Source organism: Spermophilus citellus, assembly GCF_964194105.1.
Source record: "Spermophilus citellus genome assembly, chromosome: 3".
Classification (NCBI taxonomy): Eukaryota; Metazoa; Chordata; class Mammalia; order Rodentia; family Sciuridae; genus Spermophilus; species Spermophilus citellus.
In genome coordinates, this window is record NC_138184.1 from 111,104,957 (window position 1) to 111,121,448 (window position 16,492).

General features: G+C 37.4%; 1 protein-coding gene across 3 annotated transcripts in view; it reads right to left on the reverse strand.

Moving 5' to 3' along the window:
- Window positions 1–12,056: 12,056 nt before the first annotated feature.
- The window catches only part of HORMAD2 (HORMA domain containing 2), a gene marked incomplete at both ends in the record, with an annotated part of 82,788 nt that continues 78,352 nt past the window's right edge, over window positions 12,057–16,492 (reverse strand). For all 3 annotated transcript variants that reach the window (XM_081286144.1, XM_081286143.1, XM_081286145.1), the window contains one exon: window positions 12,057–12,161. In XM_081286144.1, coding sequence (XP_081142270.1) covers window positions 12,057–12,161 — 105 coding nt within the window. The remainder of the gene's footprint in view (window positions 12,162–16,492) is intronic.

The following is a 16,492-nucleotide window of genomic DNA, read 5'->3' on the forward strand; positions in this document are numbered from 1 at the left end:
ACGGGACATAAATGCTTTGAAGGGAAACGGCACACTGTTTCTAGGCTACAACACTTTTTTTCAGGTTGCTTAAAAGAAGTTATATTTACTCTATTTTTAGGGCAGTTCTTTGAACCTGGGGGAAATAAGACATCTGCCAAATTGGCAACTCCCTGCCTTACCCTACTAATCATAAGTGCTTCCAAAATTTACTGTGCTGGTATTTATGAAGCAAACCAAGAAAATGGTTTGAGTGTTCAATGAAATTAATCTTTATCTATGGAAGAATGTTTACAAGGTATAATTAACAACAACAAATCAGGAAGTTAGTATATATAGTCCACTAAATGCTTGCATACAAAATATTCTAAAATAGGTGGTAAGTCTGCAGGTAATTTTTAAATTTTTTATGCTTTTAATAATTTTCCAAACTTTTTACCATAAGCAGATATTATTCTCTGCTGGTAGTTAAAAGCACAGTCTTTGAAGCAAGGTTGCCTAGTTCAAATCCTGGTTTTATCACTTTCTGTTGTGATATTAAGCAAATTATTCCATTTCTCAATGCCTTAATTTCCTCATATGTAGGGTAGGGATAAAGATTGTAACTATCTCAAAGGGTTGTTATGAGAATAAAGAGTTAATATAGATGAAGAGCTTAGGATTTTGAGTTCAAAGCCAGCTTCAGTAAAAGTGAGGCACTAAGCAACTCAGTGAGACCCTGTCTCTAAATAAAATACAAAATAGGGCTGGGGATGTGGCTTAGTGGTCAAATGCCCCTGAGTTCAATATCTGGTGCCCCCCCCCCAAAAAAAAATAAAACACCATGCAACATATAGTAAGTATTACATATTTGCTATGTAGAGAAAGCATTACTTTTTAAATTTGGTCAAATTATGGTTAATTTTCTCTGGCATGCTACTTGTCATATTTTCTAGAACATTCTGACTAAAGTCAGGACACATATATACCTATTCCTGTGTTTTTCCTCAACTAATACAGTGGATGTATGACACTTGGTGGGTAACTAAAATTCTTAAAGGTTTTTGCTAGGATATGACAAAGAGCAGGGATTTCCCAAGGATATACCGTACCCCATCTCCATTTGGTCATAGTTGAATTATGGAAAGCCTAATTCTCCACCACAGGCTGTACTGTCACAATTAGATTAATGACATTCACAGACCTGGAAGGATCCTTTACCTTTAGTAAATTCTACCCCCTTGCCCAGGAATTGAAATGCCTTGGGTAAACCTGTGTTCAGTGATACGTGTTTCACTTCCTCATGTAGGCCTAGGAGGAGTAGAGGGAAATGAAAACTGGCTTTGCGGTAGATATTCAAATAATTGTGAAATTGTTAATAAATGACAGCAAAGATGAAGGATGTAATCACAAGGCAGCATGAATTTGAAAGGATCTTTTCCCATTGTTAATAGAGTTTCCACACAAAAGCAAACCATAGTTTTAAAAAAAATCCTAATGTGTGCAAAATGAGAAACATACTTTTATATTATCTTGCAGACAACAGAACTGAATGAGACAATTTTTTATTTTTAAATAAAAATATTATATTGGAGAAGTGTAATCCAAGAACTGACAAAAAGAATTGAAAAAAAAAATCACAAAGTTTGGGGAGGGAATATCCTGCCCAGGGAAGAGAGATCAGGATGGCACTGAAAAGTCATATAAAAATCACTACTGATTCCGGTTTCTTTCAGTCAATAAAGAATCTTCCAGAAAAAGGAAATTCCAAATCGTTTGTTTACCCAGCTGTCTGTACAAAGTGAATTATTCATGATTAAATGTGAATAATAAGCCTATGCAAATATTTGTCATAGTCTCAATTTTGAGGAGGTTAGGGGAGCAGCAGGAAATGAAATCACTTTGAAGTGATTTAGTTAACTCTCGTCTTTAGAAATAAGTTGAGAATTTTTAGATTTTTATTGTTATTTATATTACCCCCCCCCAAAGAAAAGAGCAGGTTGTTTTTCCTTAGGAGACTTATGTCCTATTAGAAATGACAATTTGAGGCTATTCTTGTTATCATGACCTTCATATAATTTCCTTAGAAACTAACCATGAAAGTTAAAATTTTTTTTTTCTGACTTTAGAGGGTTAAAAGCTTACAAACAGAAGTTCTTCTATAATGGGAAACCTTAACTGACAAGTTTCCAAGTATTTTCTGCTTACTGTAAATTCTTACCTATAAAGTTCAGTTATAGGTTTTTGATAAAGGGAATATTACAATAATACCGATACCTGGCAGTTTTAAGTTGTTTATCTTTTTGGTTGCAGAATTGGTTGAACAGTTTCCATCAGAACTGTTAGACTAATGACTTTTAGCTAGACTTTGTTAGATTTTATTTATCCTATCCATTCTAAGAAGCAATAGCAAGATCTTGAGAGGTGTTTTATTATCATGTAACCTCAGTAACTTAGTTCTAAGTCACTTTATACTCTGTGTATCACCATAATCTCCTAAAGAGTGTATAACATGTCAATGACTGTTTTATATACTATAATCCTGAATGAATTTCATTAATAAAAACAACTCCCCCTTGAGCTTCATCCCAAAGGCTGTTGATTCTAACTGAAGCATATGTTTTAGTTAACTATGAACTAAGTTCAGATGAATCTTGCTTTTGCTCCACAGTAACACCAATGCCTGGGGGAGGGGATAGAGAACTGGTCTGTTCTCCCCTGGTTCCTGGGGATCAGGCCTTTTCTAGATTCACTGATAGATGGGCTGGTTCCCCCCCATTTTAAACCTCTCTATCCATCCTCTCAGGTATCTTAGAGCCCAGAAACTGTGCCAGGCTTGGATAGGCTGATATTACAATCTACTATTTATACTTCCTGCTTGATAAAACCTCTGGGTAGGAGGTGGGTTCACCATCATACACATTTTTTTTGTGTGTGGTACTTGGGATTAAACAGAGTGCCTCTTGAATGCTAGGGAAGTGCTCCACCATTGAACTATATCCCCAGCTCATCATTACCCTCATTTTGCAGCTAAAGAAACAAAGGACTAGAAAGCTTAAAGACTTGTCCAGGAATAAAAGAATATTAAGACTAAAATCCACACTTTGACAAATCTCTAGTAAATTCTCCATGTTACCCTGCTATGTACTATCCCCCACAATCTGCCTAGAAACCATTAAATTTGTGGATTGTCAGTTACCAGCACAAGCCCTAACAAAATCTTCTGCTATTATCTTCTTCTTCAGTTATTGCCATTTCTAGAGATTTTCACAGTGTGAAAATGGACCATAAAGAAGAACAAGTGAGCCAAAAGTTATCTAATCTAATCCCCAGGTTTTAGTTGAAAATTTAGAAATTCCTAGAAATTTAGGACTTAAATAACGGTGGTAATAAAGAATTTGATAAATGAGATGGTATCAAACTAAAAAGCTTCTTCACAGCAAAGGAAACAATTAAGAACGTAAACAGAGAGCCTACAGAATAGGAGAAAATCTTTTCCACCTGCACCTCATTTACAGCATTAATCTCCAGGATATATAAAGAACTCAAAAAACTTAATACCAAAAAACAAATAACCCAAACAAAAAATGGGCAAAGGAACTGAATAAGACATTTCAGAGAAGAAGAAATACGAATGGTCAACAAGTAATTGAAAAAATGTTCAAAGTCACTAGAAATTAGAGAAATGCAAATTAAAACTACAATGAGATTTCATTTCACTCCAGTCAGAATGGCAATTATCAAGAATATAAGTAGGTCTAGGATTGGGGCTCAGTGGTAGAGTGATTGCCTAGCACTTGTGAGGCACTGGGTTCAATCCTCAGCCCCACATAAAAATAAATAAATAAAATAAGGTATATGTCCATCTAAAACTAAAATAAATAGATAAATAAAAAGAATACAAGTAACAATAAATGTTGGCAAGGATGTTGGGGAAAAGGTACATTCATATATTGCTGGTATTTCTGCATATTGGTGCAACCACTCTGGAAAATAGTATGGAGATTCCTCAAAAAATTTGGAATGGAACCACCATTAGACCCAGTCAGTCCATGCCTCAGCATATACCCAAAGGACTAAAAATCAGTATAGTATAGTGATGCAGCCATGTCAATGTTCATAGCAGATCAATTCACAATAGCTAAGCTAGGGAACCAACCTACATACTTTTCAATAGATGAATGGTTAAAGAAAATGTGGCGCAATACCCAATGGAATATTACTCAGCTAAAAAGAAGAATGAAATAAAATAATATTAAGACTAAAATCCACACTTTGACAAATCTCTAGTAAATGCAAGAAAATGGGTGGAACTAGAGGCTATCATGCTAAGTGAAATAGGCCAAACCTGGAAAACCAAAGGCAGAATGTTCTCTCTGATATGCAGATTCTGACTCACAAAGGGGAGGAGAAGGAATGGAGGTTCACTGGATTGGAACAGGGGAGGATGACAGAAAGGAAGAGGAATGGGAATAGATAGTAGAATGAATCAGACAAAACTTTCCTATGTTCATATATGAATACATGACCAGTATAACTTCACATCATGTACAACCACAAGAATGAGAAATTATAATCCATGTATGTATGTCAAAATACATTCTACTGTAATGTATAACTAATAAAAATTTTAAACAACTTTTAAAAAGTTAATAGGCAAAAAAAACTTGAAAAAAATATGATATGTATCTAATAAACCCCCATTGGAGAGTGAATATTGGTTCCATTAGTAACATTTTCACTATCCTGTTTCTCATGGTGTCTATAGTTATCTTAGCAAACTACATTTCATTTGTTAAGAACTTATCTCCATTATGATTTAAGTCAATGGTTTCCTTCTCATATTGTTATAGCTGGGGAGCCATTTCATCAGATTGGGAAGTTTCTGAACATTCATGTCATTAATTTCTCTAATAGGCTGCTCTTTAGGGAAGGCCCATTAGTAGGCATCACTGTGAATTAACATCTTAGTCCAAGAGAAAAGCTCTTTGGAGGCAACAGTAAAATGGATAAATCTTTGTTGAGAGATGTGACCAGGGGACTTAACCACATTCCTTGTGGTTTCAGAATGACATGCATATTCTGGGACCCATAGATAGGCAGAGATAGTTGTAGTTCTTAGTAATACCCTGACCACACCAGTTCTTTAACATAAAGAGATAGTTCTAAATGTTTTAATTTCTTAGAAGAAAACAGCGTGGCTGGTGTGCAAGTGAAAGCAGGGGAATGAAGTCAAATTCTGCCCACTAATCAAGAAAAACTACTGGCTGTTTAAAACATGCTTGAAGTTTGCTGAACAAGTTGTTTCTATATTACCCTGCTAAGGATTCCCCCCTCCATCTTGCTGAATAGTAGTGAAGTCTTTCTGTTGGGACTTGAGTGTCTTTATTTTCATAAACGGTCTTTGGAAGCAGATTGTTTTGGTTTCAAAATTCTGGCTCTTGCTATTTACTAGCTGTTCTTTGGGCAAGTGATTTCACTTTATGTCTTAGCTAACTCATCTGAAACTGGGTTAACAATAGAACTTGATACAATTAGTTGTGCTCATTAAATGAATGAGCACATATATGTGCTTAATAGACTGCTTGGCCAAGCGAATGTCATGGATGTTGACTGTGATTAGCCATGCTAAGTAGAGATCCCACCACATTCAAATAGACTTATAACTCTGACAAAGCAGAGGACTGGGTGCCTAGGCCTGAGGAGGGTGGGCTGGCTGTGACAGAAATGATCTATATCTTGATTGTAGTGATGGTTACTGTAGTGTAATTTTAAAAAGCCTCCAACAATTCTTTCTCTATCTCCTCAGTACACTAGTCCAGAATTGGGGTTGTAGCACAATGGTAGAGTGCTTGCCTAGCAAGTATGGGCCCTGGGTCAATTCCTAACACCACACCCACACACCCACACACCCACACAGTCACAGTGTGTATGTATCCTAGGTCTCTCCTCTCTCCCTCTCTCTCCTTCTCCCTCTCCCCCTCCCTCCAGGGCCTAGTCATAGTCTATGGTTGATATTTCTGCTTCTGAACTTTTTCTTTTCTAATTCCTCCTTTGCATACCCACGCTCACCCTCAAGTTTGGGGCCACTTCAATAATTATGCCTACAGCAGTGTAAGATGTTATTTGTTTAAAAAGGTGGGAAAGAAATGAATGTGCGTAAGCAAGCATGTTTCCTTGTTTATGCCAAAAATAGCTCTGGAAAGATATATGAGAAAGCGGTTGTAATAGTTACCTGTGGGGAAGGGAACTCGACGGTTAGCGGGCAGGGGAAGGAATGTTTTTCTCTATATATCCTTTTGTTCCTTTTGAATTTAAAATCATGTGAATGTATTACCTAATCAAAACTAAGTAAATAAAATGTAGGAAATAATAAGAACCATGCCAAGTTCATCTGTTCATTGAACAAATATTTACTGGGTATCTACCACTTGCCAGGCACATAGCACCATAAGGGTGTCCACAGCCATGATTGTGTTTCATCAGAGGATCCTTTGTAAATTGCATATCATATCACAGCCTCTTCCTGCTTGTGCAGTTTTAAAACTAGTTTATACGAAAGTGCACTCACTGGTTCATCACAGTGGCCAAGGCTGGCAACTGATTCAGGAGAAAAACCAGGTCAGGGTCAATTATGCTATTGATGATGTGCCTCCACATACTAAAAAGATGTAAAAAGCTTAGAAAAGGTAAGGGTATCAGATAATACCTCATAACTAACATTGACTGAACATTAATCTTCTGTGTGTGTGTCAGACATTCTTCTAAGCACTCCACCTGGATTACAGTACTTATTTAGCTCTCACAATAACTTTGTGAGAAAGACACTACTATTGACCCCATTTTATAGCTAAGGAAACTGAAGTACAGAGAGAACAGACAACTTGCCCCGAGTCACACAGTAAGTAAATAGGATGACCAGGGTTTGAATTCCAAGACTTCAGTTTTAACCACTTCACTGCCTTTTGGAAATTATGAAAGAAAGAATTATGAAATATTCTTTGCTTCAAAATATCTGTTAAAATTGTACCATTAATAAAAGTGTCATAGAAATTTATGGCCAGAAGAAGGTTAGTATTCAGTTGGTTCAAATAGAAACATTCTATACAGTTAGGCTTGAACACTTCTAATGGTGGGAACTCATTACAGCCCGAAGCAGTCACCAGCTGGCAGCTCTAATTACTAATAAAAACAGGACAATGTTGGTTGCCTTCCATGTGCCAGGCACTTTGTTAGAGCATGGAGGAGAAATATTTTAATATCAAGGCCAAATTTGCCTCTCTGACTTCCTCCACTGGCTCTGTGTTCTGCTGTTTGCAACAAAACAGAATGTATCTGTGGTTCCCTGCATTTCATGCCCTTCATTTATTTGAAGATAGCTACAAAGTTCTCTTTAAACTTTCTTCTTCCGTTTATTCAGTCTGTTCTTATATGGCAGTCCCAAGTGAGACTCATTTTTGTTATTAACAAGCTTCTGTTTTAAAATGCAAATGTGGGAGGGCAGCTCATTAAGCATAAGTTGATGTTTCCCTTTTAAAAGCTATGCTAAGAGAAAGGGAATTTTTATTTGGGAAAAAGGAGTGGGCAGGTGCTGAGAACACGGGCAAAGTCAAGTGCTTGGAGAAGATGTTGATGCAGGTAACTCTAGATAGACAAAAAGCAGCACAGGGATCCTAAGCTCCTGGAGACTACAGTAGAAGAGGACTTGTTGAGAGTTTAAAAAAATAGCAATAATGATGGATATCTGTGGAGCACTGGCTAAACGAATGGTGGGCAGTTTGCTTGAATTGCTCAATTTAGTCCTCCAAAGAGTTATAAGCAGATACTATTATTATCCACATTTTATAGAATCATTACTGAGGGCCAGAGAGGTGAAATAACTTTCCTACAAAATGGCAGTCAGGTTTTGAATGGTAGTTCAAGTTTGTTCTTAACTTCCTTGTTAAAAGGAAGATGGAAAATTAACTTTGCTTGTTTATCCTAGAGCCCATTAGTAATTATCCTAACAGAAGCTATATGTCCCAGACCTCTCCAGCCTTCAGGAGTGCTGAAACATTCAAATAACAACTCCTCAAAAGTCTCTCTTATAGGCTAGTGTTGTGGCTCAGTGGTAGAGTGCTTGACTAGCATGTATGAGGCCCTGGGTTTGATCCTCAGCACCACATAAAAGAAAAATAAATAAAGGTATTGTGTCCATCTACAGCCATATATATATATATATATATGTGTGTGTGTGTGTGTGTGTGTGTGTGTGTGTATTTTTTTTAAAGTCTCTCTTACATCAGGTTTCTGTCCTTAAGTATTTGAGACCTCAATGCTTATTCACTCCACCAATGTCTCCTAAGTGTTTATGGCTGCTTCAACTAGGCTGCCCCATCTCCTGCTACAGAGAAACCCTTGTACTGCTGACCCTGTGGCACAGTTAAGACCAGAGTAAGGTGGAGATGTAACTCAGTGGTAGAGCACATGTGAAGCCCTGACTTTCTCCCAGCCCCAAATAGCAGTACCACCACCACCAAAACAACAAAAATCACTCTAAAACATTTAGTGAGAATTTACTGAAGGTTCAGGGATAACACAATCAAATTATAACACAGGAAAAACTCAGATGCTGAATAAATCAGCACAGCTGGCCAAACCCTTTCCCAGGGTTCCCTACTGAGCAAATCTAAAATCCAACTTCTGGCTAGGCTGCAGGGACCAGTTTCCCCTGCAGAGAGTGAGCCAGGGTAACTATGAGCTATAAGAGTGAATCTCAACAACTTTGACCCTCCCAGAAGATGAAGCCCTATTTTATTTGCAGAGATGTAGTAAACCCAAGAGGACATAATATGAGCAGATTAGCTACTTAGACCCTTAAGCATTGCCATTTCTGATTAGAACTCGACTTTACCATTGCATAATCAAAAGGCCCACTAATTTAAAAAAGGGCCCTTTTATTTACCTTATTTATTTATTTTTGGATACCAGGGATTGAACTCAGGGGCATTGAGCCATATCCCCAGCCCTATTTTGTATTTTATTTAGAGACAGGGTCTCGCTGAGCTACTTAGTGTCTCACTGTTGCTGAGACTGGCTTTGAACTAGTGATCCTCCTGTCTCAGTCTCCCTAGCCACTGGGATTACAAATGTGCGCCACTGTGCTCGGCTATTTTTTTTTTTTAAACCAAAATAATGATGCCCTCACTGATGCTCTCTCTGTCTTCCATAGAAATGGAAAATTATGTATCAAGTCTCAGCCAGGACCTCAGTACACAAATCACATAAACACACTTAAAATATTATCTAAAAAACCCTTATAGTTTCTAAAGAGGATACATTTAGGCATTTTCTCACTTGTATAGAATCTAGATTCACAGTGTGGAAGATTTTGCCTTAACTCTTTCAAGCACAGTATAAATTTCATCTTATTACTTGGGATGACATATTTCTAAATGACAACTATAACTGAGAATTATTTTTACTATAAGAATCTATGAAAGTCCCTAAAGATCCAATATTGTTTGGTTTGAAACCATACATAAATTGACAATTTTAAGTTACATTGAAAATTGGCTTTAATGGTTAGTGAAAATTTAAAAGTAACTTTGAACTTAATGTGAATGCAACTTCAACATTGATCACTATTTCCAGCTTCTTCCTGGCAGAAGTGAGCTGGAGAATGAAAGAACCCAGACACCAGAGGGACCTGCAAGAGGGGAAATGAAGGTGCGGTTTCAGTGCCTGGCTTCAAAGGCTGGTGGCAATCACGAGCCTCACCCATTTCTTTCCAGCTAGACTAACTTTCTGTAAAGACAGAAAAACCCCAAACAGCCAAATTCAAACTTCCTCTGCATAATTTTTTAATTTAACAATGTCCCAGTTTCCAAGCTATCGTCATCTAATCTTTATAATTGTGCTGAAGAAGCAAGCACAGTCAGGGTGAGGGAGGGGCTAGTCTGGTTCAGCTCAGGCTTCCCAGCTCGAGGCCTAGGTCATCTTTTTTTTTTTTTTTCTTGGAAGTTCCAGCTCCCTGTGTTTATTCATATCATTCTGTTAGGGACAGAAATGGATCGACTAGAGAAAAGATTTCTTTCCTTCTAATAAATCATTTGGTAAATGGAATTGAATACCCTCTGATCTTGATAGCTGGTTGCATATATGAGCTATGCTGTATAAAATCAGCTAGTTCATATTTTCATGTTTCTCAGATCTTCCTGATAACAAATCTCCTTCCCTGTGAGCCCAGCCAAAGGCACAGGCTCAGCAACTTCTTTCTACTGCTTCATGCTGCATCAGAAACACACATTCCACCCACTGGCAGCAATATAATCGTTCCATCGGGAGAGGAGTATTAACAGATAATAAAATCACTACAGAAATTTTCTAGAAACAGATTGTAGACTTTGACTTAAAGGATTTGTCAATCTTACTGACAACTGTAAGATTGAGAACTCAATTCCCCCTTTAAATAAAATGGTTCCTTCTGAAATCCAAATTGACTGATTACATAATTTGCTTTGCCAGGTCAAAGACTCTAGAGTCTCCGTAAAACTCCATTGTATTCAAAGGCTTGCAGTGAAGGTATGATGATTACCTCACAAGGTAGCCTATTTAAAATTTTTGACAACCTGTGAAGTTAAAAGCTCCTCCTTCTACTGAGCCAAATTGACCTCCTGTAGCTTTCGCCAATTTGGTCTTAGATCTGCTCTCTGGAGAGACACAAAACAAACCTAATCCCTCTACTAGACAGCTAATCTCTTTATGTGATGCTCTTAAAAGAAATTATGGTGACTCAGGCTACAATTCTATCAAGGATATAATAAACCCAATACCTTTTCCCTCCTTCTCCTTTAGTGGCAGAGCAGGCTTACATGAATCCACTTAATATACTGGGCAGGGAAAATGTACTCCCTTTACCCCCCTCCCCCCAGGTCCTGGTGCTTCAGCCCAGATCAAGGTCCCACTTGGTAGGCTGCCCTGGATGGTCAGAGTCCAGCAAGGGGTGGTGCTAGACAGGCAGACTCCCTTGGATTTTCTTCCCTGTTACTGTAACACATAGCTTTCTGCTGGTACTTGTGTATATCTAGCCCAGAGGCTCTCTTTAGTCTGGGTCAGAGGTCACAGATTCTCAATTATTTCATGTGCATTAAAATCCTGAGAATTTTCTACAGGGTCCAACTCCCATGAGTTTAATTTAGTAGAAATGAGGCAGGCTCAGTAATCCATATCTTAATAACCACTTCAGGTGCTGATTGCCTCACTACACTTTACATTTGAAGAAAACACACTGATCTAAGTGAAGACACTATACAATGTGGAAAAAAAAACGAGTAAAAAATACCTTGCATTTTGGTTTTATTTAACTATAAAACACATACATTTAACATTAAAATTGTCCATTAATAGAAATAATACTTTAAGTCTATCAAAATTATTCCAGATTAAGGAGGGGACAAATAGCATCATTTGTAGGTTACAGATGGATAAACTGAAGTATTTACTGGGAAATATTTAACATAGGCCTTAAAAGGGAGACAGACACTTGAATTATAGCATGTCCCTTGGTTTGGACTGGCCAACAGAATAGGGGTAAGAATTGAGGAACTTTACAAGGAGAGCACATGCTGGTCCACACTTAGCTGATCAACCTCATGACTGAAGTTAACACAAATCACACCTGGCTAAGCATCACCACACATATCCTATGTAACTCTGGGAGAATTTTAATAAAGCTATAGAGGCATTCCAGCATACAGGTTACAACAAGTTAAAACATTTCAGAGTAGTCTAAATACCTGGATAGTTTAATTACACAAAGAAAACCCTTCTTTCCTTTGGGAACAACATCTTATAGCTGTTGTGGTTCTTTTACAAATAAAAGGGTTGTCTTTAACTCAGGTTTGAAGTAATGTTATTCCAAGGCAGCCCTGGAGATTCGAGGCAAAGTGAACCCATATCCTACTCAGTAGCTTAACAGTAAATTGACTAAAGAAGTTGAGTAACAAATTTAGAAAAAGGTTTTGGTGATAAGATCTTACTTTCCAGCTAAGATACTTAACACATATCTTTGCAAAATAAAATTATTTTAAAATAAATGTAGTGAAGGCATCTAACTTTCATTTTCTGTTAGGGATGAAGACTTTCACTGGTTCGCTGACCTTCCTCTTCTTCCTGGAGCTTTCAGAACTTTGCTGACTGTACACAAAATTCATTCTTTGAATCTGTGAGAATCACCAGAGAAAGACACAGTTCAGCAGAGATTTTGACATCTGCACAAGACATATATAAGACAGGTAGACCAAAAATTAATCCCTCAAGCTGCATAACGGATCCAAACCTGCTTTCCTGTGGGTTGGTTTGGCCCTGCATGAAGGCCTTACTGCCAGTATCAGAGTCTGGTATTACAAGTTTCAGGAGTTGAGGTCTCCTGGAGGCAGCCAGTTTTGGGGACAGTTTCTTGGATCTCTCTTGTGAATTCAGCACATTCAACTCTTCAAGAGAGAGTTGTCAAGGTGTGGGGCCAACTAGGAGCAATTCAGGGTTAGGAGAGATTTAGAGCATTGATTGCTTTAGAGACAGCCATAATTTAAGTCCCTATTTCAGTTAGCAGAGATACAGTCTTATTTTTTTTCTATCATATGTTCAGATTCATGAATTAAGAAAGATCCCTCTAATATGATATTGATTAAAAGCAAGTTGAGGGCTGGGATTGTGGCTCAGCGGTAGAGCACTCGCCTAGCATGTGCGGGGCCCGGGGTTCGACCCTGAGCACCACATAAAAATAAATAAATAAACAAAGATATTGTGTCCAACTACAACTAAAATAAATAAATAAATATTTAAAAAAGCAAGTTGATTAGTGAGCCATCATTAACCATCATCATCTCCATTGGGCTTAGCTTTGGTAAGGATTTTAGGACTTGTTTTTGCTTAACTAAGTAAAAATCTGGATATAGTATAATCTGTCAGACAATCTCTAGTGCCTGGAATTCCAAGAAATACATAGAGAACATTTATATATTTTCTAGCTGCTAGATGGGAGAAAAGGGTTTTCCATATCCTTTGTTCCTTCTTTGAAAGGAAAATGGAATATGATTTTTTTTTTTTTTTTTGGTACTGGGGATTGAACCCAGGGGCACTTAACCACTGAGCCATGTCCCCAGCCATTTTAAAAATATTTTATTAGAGGCAGAGTCTCAATGAATTGTTTAGTGCCTCACTAAATTGCTGAGGCTGGCTTTGAACTCGAAATCCTTCAGTCTCAGCCTCCTGAGCTGCTTCGATTAGAGGTGTGCACCACTGCAACCAGCTGGAATAGGATATATTTTAAATCAAGACTTGTCAGAATGTCTAGCACAGGGTCCCACATTATCCCTTTTTAATTTTGTACTAGTTTCATGTTATTATTATTATTATTATTCATATGATGTTACTACACAATAGTGGTACTGTAACTAAAGCATTTGAGTACCATTTAGAAACAAACATTGGGTCTTAAAAGGGTAATTTAAGTACTAATTTATCCTTTAGTTGTAGAAAGCAGTTAAATTCCTGATCTCAGAAACCATAAATTCCTTCTGGCTTAAACGGAGACATTGACTATATATAAAATAGTGGAACTCTGATGAAATAAATAGAGCTGCTAATCGAATAACTGGTTTGCTTATACATGCAAAAGTTTGAAATGGTCTACTTAAGGGAAAGTAGTAGAACATAAAACCCCCCAAATACATAAACCAACTTCTTTATCTAGGAAATAAATTTGCTATAGTTTGATTGTAAGAAAAAGTACTTGGTGAAATTCAACTTGTCTAGAAATGTTGCTTGAGCATGCTTTCCATTCAAACAAAATTATTCTTACTTCTGTCAATTCTGAGAAGAAGTGAGAGAAGAGAAGATGGGTTTACAAATTCTCAAGTGACAAGTTGGCTTCATGGTTTAATAGTTTTGTTCTTTTTTTCTTCTTAGTTCAAATAAGCCAGAATTTTATTACAAGTTGCAGAACTACAATTTTATTGCAATGAATTAGTCAAAAACATTTTCTATAATGTGTATATTCTCAAGGCAACCAGTGAGGCTTGGGAGTTCTCAATGATTTACAGAAAATTAATGGATTCTAAAGCAAGTTTGTTATTAGTCCAGGGACAATTCCTAACACAGATAAATAATATATATGAATGATATAAACCAATAAACTCATCTATGCAAAGGAACATTTGAGAAACATTTTTCAGGTATATCCCAACTGGCTGATTTTAGCATATTTGATGCTAAATCTGACTGGCCAAACAAACAGCCAGTAATCAGATAGGCTAAACAGATTATCTGGGTGAAGTGAACATTAAACAAGCATCAAATTGTTTCTAATGCAGTTCATATTTTAAGGTGTTTCTTGTATGCAGACTAATAAGAGTATATGTTTCTAAAAAAGACCTGATGATATGCTTTTTTAATTTTTTATTTTGAGACAGGTTCTCACTAGGTTGCTTAGGACCTAAATTGCTGAGGCTGGTCTCAAACTTGCAATCTTCCTGCTTTAGCCTCTTGAGTCATTGGGATTACAGGTGTGTGTCACTGTGCCTGGCTGAAGATATGCCTTTTCCTGCTCCTATTTTCCATTATTTTTGGTTTAATAACATTTTCACCATTTGAGAAACCTAAGAACAGCTTTGCCTTATACATAAATAGGGTAGCAGCTGATTTGGTAGCAATTATCTATCTTTTTATCTATCTATCTATCTATCTATCTATCATCTATTTATCTGTAGCAGTATTTAGATAGCACTGGAAAGAGTCCCTTCTTCTAAATGATTCTTTTTATTATTTATTCTTTTATTCATTCTCTTAAAAATGCATATTACTTGAATATTTTCCTTGAGTTCTGTCTTTGGCTGTCTTTTTTTTCTTTTCTCTAGTCTGTGAGTGATCTTGTCCACTCCCAGGAATCAATTATCACTCACAAGATTCCCACTTTTTTTGGAGTGGTGGTGGTGGGTACTGGGAATTAAACTGAGGGACACTCAATCCCAGCCCCCCAGCCTAATTTTGTAATTTATTTAGAGACAGAGTCTCACTGAGTTGCTTAGTGCCTTGCTTTTGTTGAAGCTGGCTTTGAACTCAGGATCTTCAAGCCTTAGCCTCCAGAGCTGCTGGGATTACAGGGATGAGCCACCACACCCAGAAAAGACTCCCACATTTATATGATCAAAATCTAGATCTGCCTTCAGAATTCCACAGCCATGTGTCTACCTGATTGCCTATTAAAAGTCTCCACATAGATTTTCCAAGGAAAACTCAAATGCAGTGTATCCAAATTGGAATTCATCACCTACTTTTCTAAGCCTACTTCCAATCTTTGATCTCACTTACTTAAGGTGTCCAAGTTAAAAATCTGAGTCATTTTTTGATCACTCCATCATTCTTACTATAACAATCAATCACTAAATCTTATTGATCCTACCTTCTTAACATCTCTCAAATCTGTCCATTTTTCTCTGTCCCTACTACTTCTACTTTATTGGAGGCCAACATCATCTCTCCCAATTACTATTACTGCTTTTCCAATTCACTCTCTAGTCTGGAACACAAGTTGTCTTATACGTAAATCTGAACACATTCTTCTGCTTCATCATTCACTCTTTAATGTCTTCTTATTGACTTTAGGATAAATTCTAGATGTTTTATGGCCCTGCCCTATCTCTGTGGCTTCATCTTGATCCCACATTGCTTCTTTACTTGCAGATCTTCAAATGGGCCTGGCTTGCTTCCCTCTGGACTTTGCCTTTAATGTTCACTGGCATGCTGTGCTCTTCTCTCCCCCAAGACAAGTCATAGAAACTCTAATTTTATCACCTTTCTTTGAAATATCTTATCTGATAAGATAGTAAATGATAAGCCTCCCCCCCATTTCAGAAGGGATATTGTCCTATACCCAGGAGGTAGGAATGCTATACAGAGAGACCAGGGAGACTCTGAACAGACAGGCCTTTCTAGGTTTCCCCACCAAGTCTATTAGTATTAGATATGCAATGAAATGTTCATTAAAATCCAAAAGGATAGGGTTTGAAGAGCTTCCAGATAACTGAACATGTGGAAATTGCTGGTCCATAGAGAGCATGTGCCCCTTCTCCTTTCTCTTACCCAATGCATGTCTTTATCTGTATCCTTTGTAACATTTATAGTAAACTGGCAAACATAAGAGTGTTTCCCTGGGTTCTATAAGCTACTTAAGCAAATTAGTCAAACTTGAGAAGAGGGTTGTGGGAATGCTGATTTATAGCCAGTTGGTCCAAAGCACAGGTGAAACAACCTGCAGCTTGTAATTGGCACTTAAAAGGTGTGTGGCTGCATCCTCAGGGACTGAGCCCTCATCCTGTGGGATCTGACAGTATCTCTGGGTAGACTGTAACAGAACTGAGTTGGAGTAGAGGACACCCAGAAGTTCTTGCTTGCTTGTTGGTGAGGAGAAGTTCCTAACTTTGTAGGTCATAGAAGTCTCTTGTGTTGATTTTGGCATGAGAGCAGAGGAAAGAGGATTTTCTTTTTCTATACC